General features: G+C 45.7%; 1 protein-coding gene across 1 annotated transcript in view; it reads right to left on the bottom strand.

The window, feature by feature from the left end:
* The window catches only part of LOC129845857 (collagen alpha-1(XIX) chain-like), a 132,780-nt gene that overhangs the window by 76,874 nt on the left and 33,490 nt on the right, over nucleotides 1-22,416 (bottom strand). The window contains exons 12-17 of the mRNA XM_055913783.1: nucleotides 13,528-13,572; nucleotides 8,688-8,765; nucleotides 6,661-6,696; nucleotides 5,243-5,296; nucleotides 3,742-3,795; nucleotides 3,317-3,358 (exon numbers count right to left, since the gene is read on the bottom strand). Of these exons, the coding sequence (XP_055769758.1) occupies nucleotides 3,317-3,358; nucleotides 3,742-3,795; nucleotides 5,243-5,296; nucleotides 6,661-6,696; nucleotides 8,688-8,765; nucleotides 13,528-13,572 (309 nt within the window). The remainder of the gene's footprint in view (nucleotides 1-3,316; nucleotides 3,359-3,741; nucleotides 3,796-5,242; nucleotides 5,297-6,660; nucleotides 6,697-8,687; nucleotides 8,766-13,527; nucleotides 13,573-22,416) is intronic.

Below are 22,416 nucleotides of genomic sequence, written 5' to 3' on the forward strand. Positions count from 1 at the left end.
AGAGGTATGGTCATACAGACCCGATATCTGTCATCTCACTGAGTCACAGCAGGGAAATGCAGTGCTCCTTTTGTTTGTCTTCCATCTCCCCTGGTCGAAGAGCAGGGGGGTGTCTTAATGTTCTCTCTTTCCACAACATGGAAGTTCATGTGAGCAGACTGAGAACCAGACACTGTCCTGTTTCCCACCCACTCTCTAACTGACTGTGACATTTGGAGTATCATTTGAAATATCACAGTCTCCCATCCAGTTCAGGTAACACTTATTTACATTCAAATAGTTAGTCTTAGTCTGTGTTTGTGAAATCAGTCCTGTCTGGGAAATCAGTCCTGTCTGGGAAATCAGCCCTGTCTTGGAAATCAGTCCTGTCTGGGAAATCAGTCCTGTCTGGGAAATCAGTCCTGTCTGGGAAATCAGCCCTGTCTGGGAAATCAGCCCTGTCTGGGAAATCAGTCCTGTCTGGGAAATCAGCCCTGTCTTGGAAATCAGCCCTGTCTGGGAAATCAGTCCTGTCTGGGAAATCAGTCCTGTCTGGGAAATCAGTCCTGTCTGGGAAATCAGTCCTGTCTGGGAAATCAGCCTTGTCTGGGAAATCAGTCCTGTCTGGGAAATCAGCCCTGTCTGGGAAATCAGCCCTGTCTGGGAAATCAGCCCTGTCTGGGAAATCAGCCCTGTCTGGGAAATCAGCCCTGTCTGGGAAATCAGCCCTGTCTGGGAAATCAGCCCTGTCTTGGAAAGGTATAATATCGCACCTAATTATGAACCTGGAACATCTCAAAGTGACCTACTCTGGAGAGATACACTCTGTACTCGTGCACTGTGGAGTTGTTGAAGTGTACTTTCCCTACAGCAGCAGACATTCTGTACTCTGCTGAAGATAATTAGGTTCAACTGTATCAGTTACCCAGAGGCACTTAGTTCATAGAACAATGCTATGATTATACACTGAGTGTACAAAACATTGAGGACATCCTCCTAATATTGAGTTGCACCTCCCCCTTTGCAATCAGAACAGCCTCAATTCGTCGGGACATTGACTCTATAAGGTGTCGAAAGCGTTCCACAGGGATGCTGGCACATGTTGACTCCAATGCTTCCAACAGTTTTGTCAAATTGGGTGGATGTCCTTTGGGTGGTGGACCATTCTTGATACACACAGGAAACTGTTGAGAATGAAAAACCCAGCAGTGTTGCAGTTCTTGAAACAAACCGGTGCACCTGGGACCTTCTACCATACCCTCAAAGGCAATTAAATATTTTGTCTTGCCCATTCACCCTCTGAATGGCACACATACACAATCCATGTCTCAATTGTCTTAAGGTTTAAAAATCCTTATTTAACCGGCCTCTCCTTCATCTACACTGATTGAAGTGGATTTAACAGGTGGCATCAATAAGGGATCATAACTTTCACCTGGATTCACCCGAAAAGAGCAGGTGTTCCTAATGTTTTGTCCACTCAGTGTACATACAGTAGAAGAACACCACAGGAGGTTGGTGGGACCTGAATTAGGGAGGACGGGCTCGTGGTAATGACTGGATGGTTTCCATGTGTTTGATGCCGTTCCAGCCGTTATTACTTGCTGTCCTCCCCTCAGCAGCCTCCACTGAAGAGCACACAGGTTGTTGAATACGTTCCACCTCCAACCATTCAGCTGTAGATGTCAATTCTGTTTATACAGCATGAAGGCTATATGACCCCTAGTGTCACTGCCATTTAGACTCATCAGAGAAGAGCAGTGGGAAGATATTTTCTGTAATTTTATGTAAGTACAAATCTTTTTTTCTGAGAGAGACTTGAAGTGTCTTGAAATTAAAAGGTCCAATTCAGTTAAGTGCTCCTTTCAGTGTGAAATAGCAAATACCATCTGCTGTAAAGTGACCAAACTCTGTCAATTAAAGTGAAGAAACGGAGAAAAGCTATTCTTAGGGAGGGTTGTCATTCAGCTCATCAAGTTGGATGACGCAGAGTCAAGCCAGCAGCACATTGTAAAAAAGGCCTTTAAACAGGCAGGTTAGCGTTTTTTTTGTCATGAATCTTGTTCTGGAGACAGCTCTGTAGAGTGGTCACTAGCTAGCACAGCCACAAAGTCATACAATCAGATTTTACATCTAACCTTAATCTTAACCATACTGCTAAACCTAAACTAAGACCAAAAAGCCAATGTTTGTTTAAATGAGATTTTACAACATAGCCAAGTTTGACTTTGCAGCTGGCCAATCTAGTGGAAATCGCTCAGTTCTGCCTCCAGGACAAGATTCATGACAATAAATGTCAATCTGCTTTGAACAGCTAAAAGCTTGGAAACTTTATTAATTTAACTGTGCTTCCTTTCTTTGGTCTGGTAGAATAAAAAATCTCTCTCTCTCTCTCTCTCTCTCTCAGCAGCATACATCAACAAGGCGTGGGAGTGTTGGAGAGATAGATGGAAAAGTAGAAAAGTATTGTCCCTTAAAGACATAGCAACAAGGTTGCCGTGAGAATATAGTGCACTACCGTTGCCCTATATAGTGCACTACCGTTGACCAGAGCCCTATTCCCTATATAGTGCACTACTGTTGACAAGAGCCCTATTCCCTATATAGTGGACTGCTGTTGACAAGAGCCCAGCTGTAGCTCTCTGGTCAAAAGTAGTTCACAGTGTAGGGAATAGGGTACCCTTTTGGACACAGGCCCTGTGTCCTCCAGGAGGGATGTATTGGACAACAGCACTCTTCTATGGACATATCAAGGATTCCCGTTGAATATAATAATGCATTTCCATAGTGGATTTCCAATTTCTTGAATTTCTAGCTGCAGTTCACCACCTCCGCCTGATGGAGGCGCTCCTGAGCTTCTGTTAATAATACCGTAACATCACCCTAATAGGTTTACTACTGGTAAAAAGTTTGTTTTTGGATTACAACTGTGAGGTCTTAAACTGTGAAATACACCACCGTGGGTGCAATCACAGTAACTGATGCAATTAAAACAGGCTAAATGATGACCTGTTTCTACACCCTCAGTCAATGTGGATCTAAATGTTGGCACTTCAAGGTGTTAAAGAAACATCTTCCATCAATCTTGTCAATGAAAAAATAATGTAGGATTTATGTCCCACACTGAATAATGTAGGATTTATGTCCCACACTGAATAATGTATGATTTATGTCCCACACTGAATAATGTATGATTTATGTCCCACACTGAATAATGCATGAGTTATGTCCCACACTGAATAATGTATGATTTATGTCCCACACTGAATAATGTTGGAATGACAATTGATGGGAATAATCACAGGACACAACGGTAATAAATGAAACAGTCCAGTACCTTGAGTAAAGAGCTCATATCTCCCACAATTGGCAAGGCAGTCTGTTGGAAAGACAAATTATCATCAGACATGTTGTATAATGACTATAGATGTAAAGAAATGTCAATTAATATTTTTGTGATGTTTTTCAGTCAGATCACAGTTGAATGAACCTCTCATAATTATCTCAGCATCACTCGAAGCTTGACATCTTATGAATGACACTGAAACACTCAAAGTTGCCATGACTGGTTTTATGGTGGTATGAATGCTTATACATAACCCCTTCAAGTACAGTGTAACCAAATCTTCTCCTGTGATTTCAGTTTCCTGTAAAATAGTTGTCTTTCTGTGGTTTTGAGGCATTTAAGCTAAACATGGTACAGGCTTAGCACCTCCACAGTATTTCTCTGAGAGATTAGAACGAGATGAGCGGTTAACTTACTGGTTGACCCGCGGGGCCAGGTGGACCTGGGGGACCTTCTCGACCAGGGGATCCCTTTAAATGAGAGAAATAATGATGTCACCAGCTATGAGACCAGGGGAAACACACAGCGCTGCACACCCTTGGCCCACGCTTTGACATTCATCCTAATGGGGTGCTGTGTGTGTGTTTCTGATGTGTCCAGAAACGGTTGCTACTTCCTCATGCAGACATAAAGGAAACACATCTTTCATCAGAATGTTAGTTTCTCTTTTTATCTGCAGACCGTGGAGGAGAAGAAGAGTGGAGGAGGGGAGGAGAGGAGGAGAGGAAGAGTGGAGGAGGGGAAGAGTGGAGGAGAGGAGGAGAGGAGGAGGGGAAGAGTGGAGGAGAGGAGGAGAGGAAGAGTGGAGGAGGGGAAGAGTGGAGGAGAAGAAGAGTGGAGTGGAGGAGAGGAGGAGAGGAGGATAGGAAGAGAGGAAGAGTGGAGGAGGGGAAGAGAGGAGGAGAGGAAGAGTGGAGGAACGGAGGAGAGGAGGAGTGGAAGAGTGGAGGACAGAAGGAGAGGAAGAGTGGAAGAGTGGAGGAGAAGAAGAGCGGATGAGAGGAGGAACGGTGGAGAGGAATAGTGGAGGAGAGGAAGAGTGGAGAGGAAGAGGAAGAGTGGAGGAGACAAAGAGTGGAAGAGAGGAGGAGAGGAAGAGTGGATGAGAGGAAGGGTGGATGAGAGGAAGAGTGGAGGAGCAGATGAGAGGAGGAGAGGAAGAGTGCTTCTACACCTGCATTGCTTGCTGTTTGGGGTTTTAGGCTGGGTTTCTGTACAGCACTTTGATATATCAGCTGATGTAAGAAGGACTATGTAAATACATTTGATTTGTTTTGATTTGGAGGAGTGGAGGAGAGGAAGAGTGGAGGAGAGGAGGAGAGGAAGAGTGGAGGAGGGGAGGAGAGGAAGAGTTGAGGAGAAGAAGAGTGGAGGAGAGGAGGAGCGGAGGAGTGAAGGAGAGGAAGGGTGGAGGAGGGGAGGAGAGGAAGAGTGGAGGAGAAGAGGAGTGGAGGAGAGGAAGAGCGGAGGAGGGGAGGAGAGGAAGAGTTTGGGTAGAGGAAGAGCGGAGGAGAGGAAGAGCGGAGGAGGGGAGGAGAGGAGGAACAGAGGAGAGGAAGAGTGGAGGAGCGGAGGAGAAGAAGAGCGGAGGAGAGGAAGAGTGGAGGAGAGGAAGAGCGGAGGACTGGATGAGTGGAGGAGAGGAAGAGTGGAGGAGAGGAAGAGAGGAAGAGTGGAGGAGAGGAGGAGAAGAGGAGAGAAAGAGTGGAGGAGAAAGTGGAGAAAAGATGTGAGGAAAAGGAATAGAAGACAGAAAGGAAACACAACATTTTCCCTCCGAATGTTAGTTTCTCTTTTTATCTCCAGATGTAAAATATCACTGTGTCTCCATTCCTGCAGAGAGAGGAGGACAGGGGGAGTGAAGGAGATGAATGAGTAAGGGAGGAAGAGAGGAAGGAAGGTCTTGATCCCACTCACCTCTCTCCCCGGGGTCCCAGCAGGGCCTGAGAATCCGGAGGGTCCACGAGGGCCCTAGGAGATAAGACAACCCCCATAACACACTAATGAGATCAGGGCCCGTATCTGAAAAGGCTCTCAGATTAGGATTGCTGACCTGGGATCAGAATTTACAGTATATCCTCAACCCTCACAAAGAAGAAGACATGCAACTAAATCTATGACGAGACTAACACCAGTCCTGATGAGACTAACACCAGTCCTGTTGAGACTAACACAAGTCCTGATGAGACTAACACCAGTCCTGATGAGACTAACACCAGTCCTGTTGAGACTAACACCAGTCCTGTTGAGACTAACACCAGTCCTGTTGAGACTAACACCAGTCCTGATGAGACTAACACCAGTCCTGATGAGACTAACACAAGTCCTGTTGAGACTAACACCAGTCCTGATGAGACTAACACCAGTCCTGATGAGATAAACACCAGTCCTGATGAGACTAGCACCAGTCCTGATGAGACTAACACCAGTTCTGTTGAGACTAACACCAGTCCTGATGAGACTAACACCAGTTCTGTTGAGACTAACACCAGTCCTGATGAGACTAACACCAGTCCTGTTGAGACTAACACCAGTCCTGATGAGATTAACACCAGTCCTGATGAGACTAACACCAGTCCTGTTGAGATTAACACCAGTCCTGATGAGATTAACACCAGTCCTGATGAGACTAACACCAGTCCTGATGAGACTAACACCAGTCCTGATGAGACTAACACCAGTCCTGATGAGACTAACACCAGTCCTGTTGAGACTAACACCAGTCCTGTTGAGACTAACACCAGTCCTGATGAGACTAACACCAGTCCTGATGAGACTAACACCAGTCCTGATGAGACTAACACCAGTCCTGTTGAGACTAACACCAGTCCTGATGAGACTAACACCAGTCCTGTTGAGATTAACACCAGTCCTGATGAGACTAACACCAGTCCTGATGAGACTAACACCAGTCCTGATGAGACTAACACCAGTCCTGTTGAGACTAACACCAGTCCTGATGAGACTAACACATGTCCTAAACCTATAAAATATATGACATATTAATTTTAAATGCATAAACTACAATATAATTTGGAATTAAATAGTTGTTTCAGAGTTGTTCTCCTCAACCTTTAGACTGAAGACTAAGGTTTCATCTAAGCATCCAGGAGCACAATACTGGAAGGTACTGTATGTACTGTAGCTATTCCATACTCTAATATCACAGGAATCAGATGGATGTCTGTCTGTCTGTCTGTGTGTGTGTGTGTGTGTGTGTGTGTGTGTGTGTGTGTGTGTGTGTGTGTGTGTGTGTGTGTGTGTGTGTGTGTGTGTGTGTGTGTGTGTGTGCGTGTGTGTGTGTGTGTGTGGACAGGAGATATTCTTCCACATACCTCAAATCCTCTCTCTCCTCTCTGTCCCATGGGGCCCTATAAGAACACATCACACAGCTTGTTTACAACAACACCCCTCCAGCCCTTCAGCCCCCCCCCCCCCCCCCCCCCACACACACAGACACACACACACACACACACACACACACACACACACACACACACACACACACACACACACACACACACACACACACACACACACACACACACACAGACAGACAGACAGACAGACAGACAGACAGACAGACAGACAGACAGACAGACAGACAGACAGACAGACAGACAGACAGACAGACAGACAGGGGATCTATGTTCCATTGATCCATTGCTTTCCAACAACCCGACTCTACGCAGACGACACCATTCTGTATACTTCCGGCCCTTCCTTGGACACTGTGCTATCTAACCTCAAAACGAGCTTCAATGCCATACAACACTCCTTCCGTGGCCTCCAACTGCTCTTAAACGCTAGTAAAACCAAATGCATGCTTTTCAACCGTTCGCTGCCTGCACCCGCACGCCCGACTAGCATCACCACCCTGGACGGTTCCGACCTAGAATATGTGGACATCTATAAGTACCTAGGTGTCTGGCTAGACTGCAAACTCTCCTTCCAGACTCATATCAAACATCTCCAATCCAAAATCAAATCTAGAGTCGGCTTTCTATTCCGCAACAAAGCCTCCTTCACTCACGCCGCCAAACTTACCCTAGTAAAACTGACTATCCTACCGATCCTCGACTTCGGCGATGTCATCTACAAAATAGCTTCCAATACTCTACTCAGCAAACTGGATGCAGTTTATCACAGTGCCATCCGTTTTGTTACTAAAGCACCTTATACGACCCACCACTGCGACCTGTATGCCCTAGTCGGCTGGCCCTCGCTACATGTTCGTCGTCAGACCCACTGGCTCCAGGTCATCTACAAGGCTATGCTAGGTAAAGTGCCGCCTTATCTCAGTTCACTGGTCACGATGGCTACACCCACCCGTAGCACGCGCTCCAGCAGGTGTATCTCACTGATCATCCCTAAAGCCAAAACCTCATTTGGACGCCTTTCCTTCCAGTTCTCTGCTGCCTGCGACTGGAACGAATTGCAAAAATCTCTGAAGTTGGAGACTTTTATCTCCCTCAACAACTTTAAAAATCTGCTATCCGAGCAGCTAACCGATCGCTGCAGCTGTACATAGTCCATCTGTAAACTACCCACCCAATTTACCTACCTCACCCCCCATACTGCTTTTATTTATTTACTTTTCTGCTCTTTTGCACACCAGTATCTCTTCTTGCACATGATCATCTGATGATTTATCACTCCAGTGTTAATCTGCTAAATTGTAATTATTCGATTTATTGCCTACCTCATGCCTTTTGCACACATTGTATATAGATTCTCTTTTTTTTCTACCATGTTATTGACTTGTTTATTGTTTACTCCATGTGTAACTGTGTGTTGTTGTCTGTTCACACTGCTATGCTTTATCTTGGCCAGGTCGCAGTTGCAAATGAGAACTTGTTCTCAACTAGCCTACCTGGTTAAATAAAGGTGAAATAAAAAAATAAATAAAAAAAAAACCTGAATTTCACTATTTAACAAACCAAAGGGCAAAACTCAAGTGGGCATTTTTGAAGTTGAAACCAGCATCAGCATCAGCCTCACGGAGGATAGATAGATGGTGAAGTAGTGTGTAATGCTGAAGGTCCACAATGTTTTTAAATTTAATCTGGGAATTAATGTTCAATGAATGTAGTCTTTATTGTATCATTCATTTGACCAGGATAAAATCATATATAAGTCTATGCACAAGCCATTCTGAAGATGACTGAACTGAAAAGGTGTGTGAAATGTTGTCCAACAGAAAAGTTTTGGGAAGATTACAGGTTAGAGAGATGGGGCTGCAACTGCTGGGATTCTCTGGAGGATTGGTTTGAAAAGCAAAACATGTATTTGTGAAAATGTCAACGGACAATAAAGTATGAACAAGAGAAAAATGAGAAATGTTCCAGTGCCATGTACTCACAGGAGGTCCTTCAACGCCCAGACCAGGCTCTCCTTTCTCCCCTAGGTCTCCTGGTACACCAGGAACGCCACGCTCACCCTGACAGAGAAGAGAGGGGGGAACAGGGAACTCATTTTGATGACTGTTAAAGGGAAGAGAGGGGGGACTGTCACGTTCCTGACCTATTTATGTTAGTTTTTGTGTGTTAGTTGGTCAGGACGTGAGGTTGGGTGGGCATTCTATGTTATCTGTTTCTATGTTGGTTTCGGTTTGCCTGGTATGGCTCTTGATTAGAGGCAGGTGGTTTGCGTTTGCCTCTAATTAAGAGTCATATTTAGGTAGGGCATTCTCACTGTTTGTTTGTGGGTGATTGTCTCCTGTGATGTTTTCGTGTTGTCGATGTTATTCACTTTCGGAGCTGTTTGGCTGTTCGTGTGTTTTGATGTAACGTTCCTGTCCGTAAGTTTACGTTTAGTGATGTGAGTTTATGTTCAGGTTTCGTTCTACGTCGTTTTGTTATTTTGTAAGTTTTGAAAGTGTTTGTTTTCGTGTCATCGGTTTTCGTTATAAAAATAAAGATGGCATATTTCCCTGACTCCGCATTTTGGTCTGAAGATCCTTCTCTCCTCACCTCATCTGAGGATGAGGAAAGCGTCACCCGTTACAGAATCACCCACCAAGCTAAGACCAAGCGGCAAAGGAAAACGAAACGGAGTAAGGGACAGGAGAGAAAGGAGCAATGGACATGGGACGATGTTTTGGATGGAAAGGGTTGCTACACTTGGGAGGAGATCCTGGCTGGGAGGGATCGCCTCCCATGGGAACAGGTGGAGGCATTGAGGAGAGCAGAGGCTACCTGGGAGAGGAACCGGAGCTATGAGGGAACGCGTCTGGCACGGAAGCCGAAAAAGCCCGTAAGTAATTCCCAAAAATTTCTTGGGGGGGGGCTAGGAGATAGTGGGCCAAGGGCAGGTAGGAGACCTGCGCCCACTTCCCAGGCTTACCGTGGAGAGCGGGAGTACGGGCAGGCGCCGTGTTACGCAGTAGAGCGCACGGTGTCTCCTGTACGAGTGCATAGCCCAGTGCGGGTTATTCCACCTCCCCGCACTGGGAGGGCTAGATTGGGTATTGAGCCAGGTGTCATGAGGCCGGCTCAACGCGTCTGGTCTCCAGTGCGTCTCCTCGGGCCGGCATACATGGCACCGGCCTTACGCATGGTTTCTCCGGTTCGCCTACATAGGCCGGTGCGGGTTATTCCACCTCCCCGCACTGGTCGGGCAACCGGGAGCATTCAACCAGGTAAGGTTGGGCAAGCTCAATGCTCAAGAGTGCCAGTACGCCTCCACGGTCCGGTATTTCCGGCACCACCTCCCCGCCCCAGCCTAGTACCTACAGTGTATACACTACGCACTAGGCTACCAGTGCGTATCCTGAGCCCTGTTCCTCCTCCACGCACTCTCCCTGTAGTGCGTGTATCTAGCCCGGTGCCTCCAGTTCCGGCCCCACGCACTAAGCTACCAGTGCGTCTCCAGAGCCCTGTACACACTGTATATTCTCCCCCTACTAATCCTGATGTGCTTGTCCTCAGCCCGGCGTCACCAGTGCCGGTACCACGCATCAGGGATAGAGTAGGCTTTGAGAATACAGTGTGCCCTGTCCCTGCTCCCCGCACTAGTAGGAAGGTGCTTATCATTAGCACGGTGCCTCCAGTTCCGGCACCACGCACCAGGTCTACAGTGCGCCGTATCCGGCCAGAGCCATCCGTCTCCCCAGCGCCATCTGAGCCATCCGTCTCCCCAGCGCCATCTGAGCCATCCGTCTCCCCAGCGCCATCTGAGCCATCCGTCTCCCCAGCGCCGTCTGAGCCATCCGTCTCCCCAGCGCCGTCTGAGCCATCCGTCTGCCAGGAGCCTGCAAAGCCGCCCGTCTGCCATGAGCCTGCAAAGCCGCCCGTCTGCCATGAGCCTACAGAGCCGTCAGCCAGACAGGAGCCGCTAGAGCCATCAGCCAGACAGGAGCCGCTAGAGCCGTCAGCCAGACAGGATCTGCCAGAGCCGCCAACCAGACAGGATCTGCCAGAGCCGCCAACCAGACAGGATCTGCCAGAGCCGCCAACCAGACAGGATCTGCCAGAGCCGCCAACCAGACAGGATCTGCCAGAGCCGCCAACCAGACAGGATCTGCCAGAGCCGTCAGAGAGCCATGAGCAGCCAGAGCCGTCAGAGAGCCATGAGCAGCCAGAGCCGTCAGAGAGCCATGAGCAGCCAGAGCCGTCAGAGAGCCATGAGCAGCCAGAGCCGTCAGAGAGCCATGAGCAGCCAGAGCCGTCAGAGCGCCATGAGCAGCCAGAGCCGTCAGCCTGCCATGAGCGTCAAGAGCCGTCAGCCTGCCATGAGCGTCGAGAGCCGTCAGCCTGCCATGAGCGTCGAGAGCCGTCAGCCTGCCATGAGCGTCGAGAGCCGTCAGCCTGCCATGAGCGTCGAGAGCCGTCAGCCTGCCATGAGCGTCGAGAGCCGTCAGCCTGCCATGAGCGTCGAGAGCCGTCAGCCTGCCATGAGCGTCGAGAGCCGTCAGCCTGCCATGAGCGTCGAGAGCCGTCAGCCAGCCATGAGCATCGAGATTCGTCAGTCAGCCATGAGCTGCCCTTCAGCCTGAAAAGGCTGGATACCCAGAACTGCCCATCAGTCCAGAGCTGTCTCTCTGTCCGGAGCTGCCTTTCAGTCCGGAGTTGCCCCTCTATCCTAATCTCCCTCTCTATCTTTATCTACCTCTATAGTCTTATCTATCCCTCTGTCTTGGTTTATCTCTCTGTCCCGGTATTGTCATTATTAGATATGTTATTAGGAGGATTTTGTGGGGGAAGTAAGAGGGTGGACATTCTTGAAGGGAGGGGGCTAGGATGGATTATGGTGGGGTGGGAACCGCGCCCGGAGCCTGAGCCACCACCGTGGTTAGATGCCCACCCAGACCCTCCCCTAGACTTTGTGCTGGTGCGTCCGGAGTTCGCACCTTGTGGGGGGGGTACTGTCACGTTCCTGACCTATTTATGTTAGTTTTTGTGTGTTAGTTGGTCAGGACGTGAGGTTGGGTGGGCATTCTATGTTATCTGTTTCTATGTTGGTTTCGGTTTGCCTGGTATGGCTCTTGATTAGAGGCAGGTGGTTTGCGTTTGCCTCTAATTAAGAGTCATATTTAGGTAGGGCATTCTCACTGTTTGTTTGTGGGTGATTGTCTCCTGTGATGTTTTCGTGTTGTCGATGTTATTCACTTTCGGAGCTGTTTGGCTGTTCGTGTGTTTTGATGTAACGTTCCTGTCCGTAAGTTTACGTTTAGTGATGTGAGTTTATGTTCAGGTTTCGTTCTACGTCGTTTTGTTATTTTGTAAGTTTTGAAAGTGTTTGTTTTCGTGTCATCGGTTTTCGTTATAAAAATAAAGATGGCATATTTCCCTGACTCCGCATTTTGGTCTGAAGATCCTTCTCTCCTCACCTCATCTGAGGATGAGGAAAGCGTCACCCGTTACAGGGACAGGGAACTCATTTTGATGACTGTTAAAGGGAAGAGGGGGGGGGACAGGGAACTCATTTTGATGACTGTTAAAGGGAAGAGGGGGGGGGGGGGCAGGGAACTCATTTTGATGACTGTTAAAGGGAAGACAGGGGGGGACAGGGAACTAATTTTGATGACTGTTAAAGGGAAGAGAGGGGGGGACACGGAACTAATTTTGATGACTGTTAAAGGGAAGAGAGGGGGGAACAGGGAACTAATTTTGATGACTGTTAAAGGGAAGAGAGGGGGGAACAGGGAACTCATTTTGATGACTGTTAAAGGGAAGAGAGGGGGGAACAGGGAACTCATTTTGATGACTGTTAAAGGGAAGAGAGGGGGGAACAGGGAACTCATTTTGATGACTGTTAAAGGGAAGAGGGGGGGAACAGGGAACTCATTTTGATGACTGTTAAAGGGAAGAGAGGGGGGAACAGGGAACTCATTTTGATGACTGTTAAAGGGAAGAGGGGGGGAACAGGGAACTCATTTTGATGACTGTTAAAGGGAAGAGAGGGGGGAACAAGGACCTCATTTTGATGACTGTTAAAGGGAAGAGGGTGCCATATGAAACTCATTTTGATGACTGTTAAAGGGAAGAGGGGGGGGGGACAGGGAACTCATTTTGATGACTGTTAAAGGGAAGAGGGGGGGAACAGGGAACTCATTTTGATGACTGTTAAAGGGAAGAGAGGGGGGAACAGGGAACTCATTTTGATGACTGTTAAAGGGAAGAGGGGGGGGAACAGGGAACTCATTTTGATGACTGTTAAAGGGAAGAGGGTGCCATATGAAACTCATTTTGATGACTGTTAAAGGGACTAGGGTGCCATTTGGGACCCAGCTCAATAAAAGGAGAGTTCCCTGGCTTTAACAGGACCTGTGTTTCAGATCCCTGACATCAGTGAATAATATAATAAAGTATGACACCTGACACTACAGTAACTGCAGAGACTTTTAGTACATCTTTATGTGACCATTGTGGGAATTGAACCCTCATCCTTGGTGTTGCTAGTGCCACACTCTTACCAACTGAGCCACAAGTGGATAAACTGGTTTGATGTGAGGTATTAGAAGAGCTAGTCATCCTTCAGATGTTTTCTAATGTGATCATCATAGCCAGAGGAAATATCCCGCATCTAGCTAGAGAATAATAAATCCAGATTGTGGTAACCCTGGGTGGTCTGCCTGTCTGTTTTGGCCCTCTTCCCCCACCACAGGGGGCTGCCAGCCTGTTTTGTCCCTGTTCCTCCACCACAGGGGGCTGCCAGCCTGTTTTGGCCCTCTTCCTCCACCACAGGGGTTGTTTTTCTACCTTTGGCCCTCGTGATCCTCTGGGTCCAGATGTCATCCCCTCTCCCTGCCCGGAGAAGAAAAGAAGGAAAAACTAAATGAGTTTCACAACCCAGACATCATACAGCATACATCAGCATTGATAATAAGATGACGCCGACAGAGATGGTCGCCTCGCTTAGCATTTCGCTACGCTCGCATTGACATCTGCTAACCATGTGTACGTGACAAATAGCAGGTGATATGATGTAAAGATTGGAGGCTAAACATGTAAGATAAAGATACAGACCGTCTGAAATATACCAAGACACTCTGACCAAGTAGCTGCAGTTAAAAAGCCTTTATTAAGTCAAATCAAATGTTATGTGTCACCTGCTTCGTAAACAACAGGTGGAGACTAACAGTAAAATGATAACGGGTCCTTCCCAACAATACAGAGAGGAAGTCAGTAGAGAAACAATAGAAAGTAAAACACTTAATAATAAAAGTAAAAATAGATACAGAATGAGTCAATGATAACTTGTCTATATACAAGGAGTACCAGTACTGAGTAATGATAACTTGTCTATATACAAGGAGTACCAGTACTGAGTAATGATAACTTGGCTATATACAAGGAGTACCAGTACTGAGTAATGATAACTTGTCTATATACAAGGAGTACCAGTACTGAGTAATGATAACTTGTCTATATACAAGGAGTACCAGTACTGAGTAATGATAACTTGGCTATATACAAGGAGTACCAGTACTGAGTAATGATAACTTGGCTATATACAAGGAGTACCAGTACTGAGTAATGATAACTTGGCTATATACAAGGAGTACCAGTACTGAGTAATGATAACTTGACTATACTGTCTGCAAGGAGTACCAGTACTGAGTAATGATAACTTGGCTATATACAAATAGTACCAGTACTGAGTAATGATAACTTGTCTATATACAAGGAGTACCAGTACTGAGTAATGATAACTTGGCTATATACAAGGAGTACCAGTTTATTTTTATTTATTTATTTTACCGTTATTTTACCAGGTAAGTTGACTGAGAACACGTTCTCATTTGCAGCAACGACCTGGGGAATAGTTACAGGGGAGAGGAAGGGGATGAATGAGCCAATTGTAAACTGGGGATTATTAGGTGACCATGATGGTTTGAGGGCCAGATTGGGAATTTAGTACTGAGTACTAAATTCTGAGTACTGAGTAATGATACTCAAGGAGTGTATACAAGGAGTACCAGTACTGAGTAATGATAACTTGGCTATATACAAGGAGTACCAGTACTGAGTAATGATAACTTGGCTATATACAAGAGGTACGAGTACTGAGTAATGATAACTTGGCTATATACAAGAGGTACGAGTACTGAGTAATGGTAACTTGGCTATATACAAGAGGTACCAGTACTGAGTGGATGTGCTGAGGTACGAGGTCATTGAGGTAGATATGTACATATAGTTAGAGATTAATAATAAAGTAATATTAAATAATAAAGTATCCATGTAGGAAAGTTCAAACAAGCCAAACAATTCGTCTACTGCAAATCACACATCAACAATTCACTTTGAGAACAAGACAGTGTTTCTCCCAGAAGCACAGCAACTGCCTGTGTGAGACTTCAATGGGAATATGGAATATACCTCCAACTACACAGGGCAAACAGTAGGAACACTTCATTTCACCACGAGCCTTGTGTTCAATACTCTCCTACTTTACAACATGTTTTAACAGCTTCTACGTTGTGAAGTGAGACCCATAATGCTCTGCTGCTGCCACACACAGAAGTCCAGGGGTGTCTCCCAAAAAACACACTATACCCTACATAGTGCCCTATGGGCCCTGGTCAAAAGGGATGCACTATTACGGGAATAGGGTGCCATTCTGGACGCACCCTTGATTGGGATCGGGGATAAGCATTATTTACAGTACACCCCCTTGATGGAAAATGGATTTCTGTGTTCAGCATGCATTAGTGCTACAACTAAGTCCTGCATTGCACAATGTAAATCAGCCATCTGAAACTTTGCTTCATGCTAATGCAGCAGTTTTGAAATAAAGCTCCCCCACATTTTAAGAAGTGTTCAGAGTACAAATAAAAGTAAAGTTGGATGAACTCAAATAACCTGTGTTTCTCTGGTTTTACTTCCTCAAGGGTGCAGTGGTGTGTCCTTTGAATTGGCACTGAATTCAATATGTAAATACGTTGAAATGTGCCAATAAAGAATGGTTTACATTTCAAAACGCCATACTTAATTTAACTGGCCTTCCTTCCTTTGGTCTGGTAGAATAAATCCCTCCACCACTGCCCTCCTCAACTACTCACAGGCCGTGTCCCAAATCTGGCTTGCCCACCACTTACTTAAACTGCATACTGTGTATTACTAATCATACAACATAGTATTTAGAATGTACTGGTTAGTAACAATGAATGCAGTAACAACAAATATACATTTTTCTAAACTAATCCAATCTGTTAGTTAGACTTATTGCACCCATTACTAAGTTGTTGTTCCAGTTTAGATGGTTTAGGTAGTCTTATTCATTCTTCTGTTTAACCCTGCCAGTCATTCACAAACCATATTGTTGTGAGTGAGGAACAGTTCCAATTGTTGGATATCCCCACTCTGGCTGGATTCCAATAGGATTCAAACATCACTTTGCAAGCCAGCATGAGTCCAGAACACAGCGAAGTCTGGTCACCAGCAAAACACAGTGAAGTTTGATCACCATGAAAACACAGTGACGGCACCATGAAACACAGTGAAAGCACCATGAAAACACAGTGAAGGCACCATGAAAACACAGTGAAGTCACCTTGAAAACACAGTGAAGTCACCATGAAAACACAGTGAAGGCACCATGAAAACACAGTGAAGTCACCTTGAAAACACAGTGAAGTCACCTTGAAAACACAGTGAAGTCACCTTGAAAACACAGTGAAGTCACCTTGAAAACACAGTGAAGTCACCATGAAAACACAGTGAAGGCACCATGAAAACACAGTGAAGTCACCTTGAAAACACAGTGAAGGCACCATGAAAACACAGTGAAGGCACCATGAAAACACAGTGAAGGCACCATGAAAACACAGTGAAGGCACCATGAAACACAGTGAAGGCACCATGAAACACAGTGAAGGCACCATGAAAACACAGTGAAGGCACCATGAAACACAGTGAAGGCACCATGAAAACACAGTGAAGGCATCATGAAAACACAGTGAAGGCACCATGAAACACAGTGAAGGCACCATGAAAACACAGTGAAGGCACCATGAAAACACAGTGAAGGTACCATGATAACACAGTGAAGGCACCATGAAAACACAGTGAAGGCACCATGAAAACACAGTGAAAGCACCATGAAAACACAGTGAAGTCACCTTGAAAACAAGTGAAGGCACCATGAAAACACAGTGAAGGCACCATGAAACACAGTGAAGGCACCATGAAAACACAGTGAAGGCACCATGAAACACAGTGAAGGCACCATGAAAACACAGTGAAGGGACCATGAAACACAGTGAAGGCACCATGAAAACACAGTGAAGGCACCTTGAAAACACAGTGAAGGCACCATGAAAACACAGTGAAGGCACCATGAAAACACAGTGAAGGAACCATGAAACACAGTGAAGGCACCATGAAAACACAGTGAAGTCACCATGAAAACACAGTGAAGTCACCATGAAAACACAGTGAAGGCACCATGAAACACAGTGAAGGCACCATGAAAACACAGTGAAGGCACCATGAAACACAGTGAAGTCACCTTGGAAACACAGTGAAGGCACCATGAAAACACAGTGAAGGCACCATGAAAACACAGTGAAGGCACCATGAAAACACAGTGAAGGCACCATGAAAACACAGTGAAGGCACCATGAAAACACAGTGAAGGCACCATGAAAACACAGTGAAGGCACCATGAAAACACAGTGAAGGCACCATGAAAACACAGCGAAGGCTGGTCACCAGCAAAACACAGTGAAATTTGGTCACCATGAAAACACAGTGAAGTCACCTTGAAAACACAGTGAAGTCACCTTGAAAACACAGTGAAGGAACCATGAAAACACAGTGAAGGCACCATGAAAACACAGTGAAGGCACCATGAAAATACAGTGAAGGCACTATGAAAACACAGTGAAGGCACCATGAAAACACAGTAAAGGCACCATGAAAACACAGTGACAGCACCATGAAAACACAGTGAAGGAACTATGAAAACACAGTGAAGGAACTATGAAAACACAGTGAAGGCACCATGAAAACACAGTGAAGGCACCATGAAAACACAGTGAAGGCACCATGAAACACAGTGAAGGCACCATGAAAACACAGTGAAGGCACCATGAAAACACAGTGAAGGGACCATGAAACACAGTGAAGGCACCATGAAAACACAGTGAAGGCACCATGAAACACAGTGAAGGCACCATGAAAACACAGTGAAGGAACTATGAAAACACAGTGAATGAACTATGAAAACACAGTGAAGGCACTATGAAAACACAGTGAAGGCACCATGAAAACACAGTGAAGGAACTATGAAAACACAGTGAAGGCACCATGAAAACACAGTGAAGGCACCATGAAAACACAGTGAAGGCACCATGAAACACAGTGAAGGCACCATGAAAACACAGTGAAGGCACCATGAAAACACAGTGAAGGGACCATGAAACACAGTGAAGGCACCATGAAAACACAGTGAAGGCACCATGAAACACAGTGAAGGCACCATGAAAACACAGTGAAGGCACCATGAAAACACAGTGAAGGAACCATGAAACACAGTGAAGGCACCATGAAAACACAGTGAAGTCACCATGAAAACACAGTGAAGTCACCATGAAAACACAGTGAAGGCACCATGAAACACAGTGAAGGCACCATGAAAACACAGTGAAGGCACCATGAAACACAGTGAAGTCACCTTGAAAACACAGTGAAGGCACCACGAAAACACAGTGAAGGCACCATGAAAACACAGTGAAGGCACCATGAAAACACAGTGAAGGCACCATGAAAACACAGTGAAGGCACCATGAAAACACAGTGAAGGCACCATGAAAACACAGTGAAGGCACCATGAAAACACAGCGAAGGCTGGTCACCAGCAAAACACAGTGAAATTTGGTCACCATGAAAACACAGTGAAGTCACCTTGAAAACACAGTGAAGTCACCTTGAAAACACAGTGAAGGAACCATGAAAACACAGTGAAGGCACCATGAAAACACAGTGAAGGCACCATGAAAACACAGTGAAGGCACCATGAAAACACAGTGAAGGCACCATGAAAACACAGTAAAGGCACCATGAAAACACAGTGAAGGCACCATGAAAACACAGTGAAGGAACTATGAAAACACAGTGAAGGAACTATGAAAACACAGTGAAGGCACTATGAAAACACAGTGAAGGCACCATGAAAACACAGTGAAGGAACTATGAAAACACAGTGAAGGCACCATGAAAACACAGTGAAGGCACCATGAAAACACAGTGAAGGCACCATGAAACACAGTGAAGGCACCATGAAAACACAGTGAAGGCACCATGAAAACACAGTGAAGGCACCATGAAAACACAGTGAAGGCACCATGAAAACACAGTGAAGGCACCATGAAAACACAGTGAAGGCACCATGAAAACACAGTGAAGGCACCTTGAAAACACAGTGAAGGAACCACGAAAACACAGTGAAGGCACCATGAAAACACAGTGAAGGCACCATGAAAACACAGTGAAGGCACCATGAAACACAGTGAAGGCACCATGAAACACAGTGAAGGCACCTTGAAAACACAGTGAAGGCACCATGAAAACACAGTGAAGGCACCATGAAAACACAGTGAAGGCACCATGAAACACAGTGAAGGCACCTTGAAAACACAGTGAAGGCACCATGAAAACACAGTGAAGGCACCATGAAAACACAGTGAAGGCTGGTCACCAGCAAAACACAGTGAAGGCACCTTGAAAACACAGTGAAGGCACCATGAAAACACAGTGAAGGCACCATGAAAACACAGTGAAGGCACCTTGAAAACACAGTGAAAGCACCATGAAAACACAGTGAAGGCACCATGAAAACACAGTGAAGGCACCATGAAAACACATTGAAGGCACCATGAAAACACAGTGAAGGCACCATGAAAACACAGTGAAGGAACCACGAAAACACAGTGAAGGCACCTTGAAAACACAGTGAAGGCACCATGAAAACACAGTGAAGGCACCATGAAAACACAGTGAAGGCACCTTGAAAACACAGTGAAGGCACCATGAAAACACAGTGAAGGCACCATGAAACACAGTGAAGGGACCTTGAAAACACAGTGAAGGCACCATGAAAACACAGTGAAGGCACCATGAAAACACAGTGAAGGCTGGTCACCAGCAAAACACAGTGAAGGCACCTTGAAAACACAGTGAAGGCACCATGAAAACACAGTGAAAGCACCATGAAAACACAGTGAAGGCACCATGAAAACACAGTGAAGGCACCATGAAAACACAGTGAAGGCACCATGAAAACACAGTGAAGGCACCATGAAAACACAGTGAAGGCACCTTGAAAACACAGTGAAGGAACCACGAAAACACAGTGAAGGCACCATGAAAACACAGTGAAGGCACCATGAAAACACAGTGAAGGCACCATGAAACACAGTGAAGGCACCATGAAACACAGTGAAGGCACCTTGAAAACACAGTGAAGGCACCATGAAAACACAGTGAAGGCACCATGAAAACACAGTGAAGGCACCATGAAACACAGTGAAGGAACCTTGAAAACACAGTGAAGGCACCATGAAAACACAGTGAAGGCACCATGAAAACACAGTGAAGGCTGGTCACCAGCAAAACACAGTGAAGGCACCTTGAAAACACAGTGAAGGCACCATGAAAACACAGTGAAGGCACCATGAAAACACAGTGAAGGCACCTTGAAAACACAGTGAAAGCACCATGAAAACACAGTGAAGGCACCATGAAAACACAGTGAAGGCACCATGAAAACACATTGAAGGCACCATGAAAACACAGTGAAGGCACCATGAAAACACAGTGAAGGAACCACGAAAACACAGTGAAGGCACCTTGAAAACACAGTGAAGGCACCATGAAAACACAGTGAAGGCACCATGAAAACACAGTGAAGGCACCTTGAAAACACAGTGAAGGCACCATGAAAACACAGTGAAGGCACCATGAAACACAGTGAAGGGACCTTGAAAACACAGTGAAGGCACCATGAAAACACAGTGAAGGCACCATGAAAACACAGTGAAGGCTGGTCACCAGCAAAACACAGTGAAGGCACCTTGAAAACACAGTGAAGGCACCATGAAAACACAGTGAAAGCACCATGAAAACACAGTGAAGGCACCATGAAAACACAGTGAAGGCACCATGAAAACACAGTGAAGGCACCATGAAAACACAGTGAAGGCACCATGAAAACACAGTGAAGGAACCACGAAAACACAGTGAAGGCACCTTGAAAACACAGTGAAGACACCATGAAAACACAGTGAAGGCACCATGAAAACACAGTGAAGGCACCATGAAAACACAGTGAAGGCTGGTCACCAGCAAAACACAGTGAAGGCACCTTGAAAACACAGTGAAGGCACCATGAAAACACAGTGAAGGCACCTTGAAAACACAGTGAAGGCACCATGAAAACACAGTGAAGGCACCATGAAAACACAGTGAAGGCACCATGAAAACACAGTGAAGGCACCATGAAAACACAGTGAAGGCACCTTGAAAACACAGTGAAGGCTGGTCACCAGCAAAATTCGCAGTGGTGGAAAAAGTTCTCAACTGTCAAACCAGAGTAAAAGTAAAGATAATAGAAAATGACTCAAGTAAAAGTGAAAGTCACCCAGTAAAATAGTACTTGAGTAAAAGTCTAAAATTATTTGGTTTTAAATATACTTAAGTATCAAAATTACAGTTGAAGTCAGAAGTTTACATACACCTTAGCCAAATACATTTAAACTCAGTTTTTCATAATTCTTGACATTTAATCCTAGTAAAAATTCCCTGTTTTAGGTCAGTTAGGATCACCACATTATTTTAAGAATGTGAAATGTCAGAATAATAGTAGAGATAATGATTTATTCAGCTTTTATTTATTTCATCACATTCCCAGTGGGTCAAAAGTTTACATACACTCAAATAGTATTTGGTAGCATTGCCTTTAAATTGTTTAACTTGGGTCAAACGTTTCGGGTAGCCTTCCACAAGCTTCCCACAATAAGTTGAGTGAATTTTGGCCCATTCCTCCTGACAGAGCTGGTGTAACTGAGTCAGGTTTGTAGGCCTCCTTGCTCGCACACGCTTTTTCAGATCGGCCCACAAATTTTCTATAGGATTGAGCTCAGGGCTTTGTGATGGCCACTCCAATACCTTGACTTTGTTGTCCTGAAGCCATTTTGCCATAACTTTGGAAGTATGCTTGGGGTCACTGTCCATGTGGAAGACCCATTTGCTACCAAGCTTTAACTTCATGACTGATGTCTTGAGATGTTGCTTCAATATATCCACATAATTGTCCTGCCTCATGATGCCATCTATTTTGTGAAGTGCACCTGTCCCTCCTACAGCAAAGCACCCTCACAACATGATGCTGCCACCCCCGTGCTTCACGGTTGGGATGGTGTTCTTCGGCTTGCAAGCGTCCCCCTTTTCCCTACAAACATAACGATGGTCATTATGGCCAAACAGTTCTATTTTTGTTTCATCAGACCAGAGGACATTTCTCCAAAATGTACGATCTTTGTCCCCATGTGCAGTTGCAAACCATAGTCTGGATTTTTTATGGCGGTTTTGGAGCAGTGGCTTCTTCCTTGCTGAGCAGCTTTTCAGGTTATGTCGATATAGGAC

This window comes from Salvelinus fontinalis, unplaced genomic scaffold (assembly GCF_029448725.1).
Source record: "Salvelinus fontinalis isolate EN_2023a unplaced genomic scaffold, ASM2944872v1 scaffold_0390, whole genome shotgun sequence".
Classification (NCBI taxonomy): Eukaryota; Metazoa; Chordata; class Actinopteri; order Salmoniformes; family Salmonidae; genus Salvelinus; species Salvelinus fontinalis.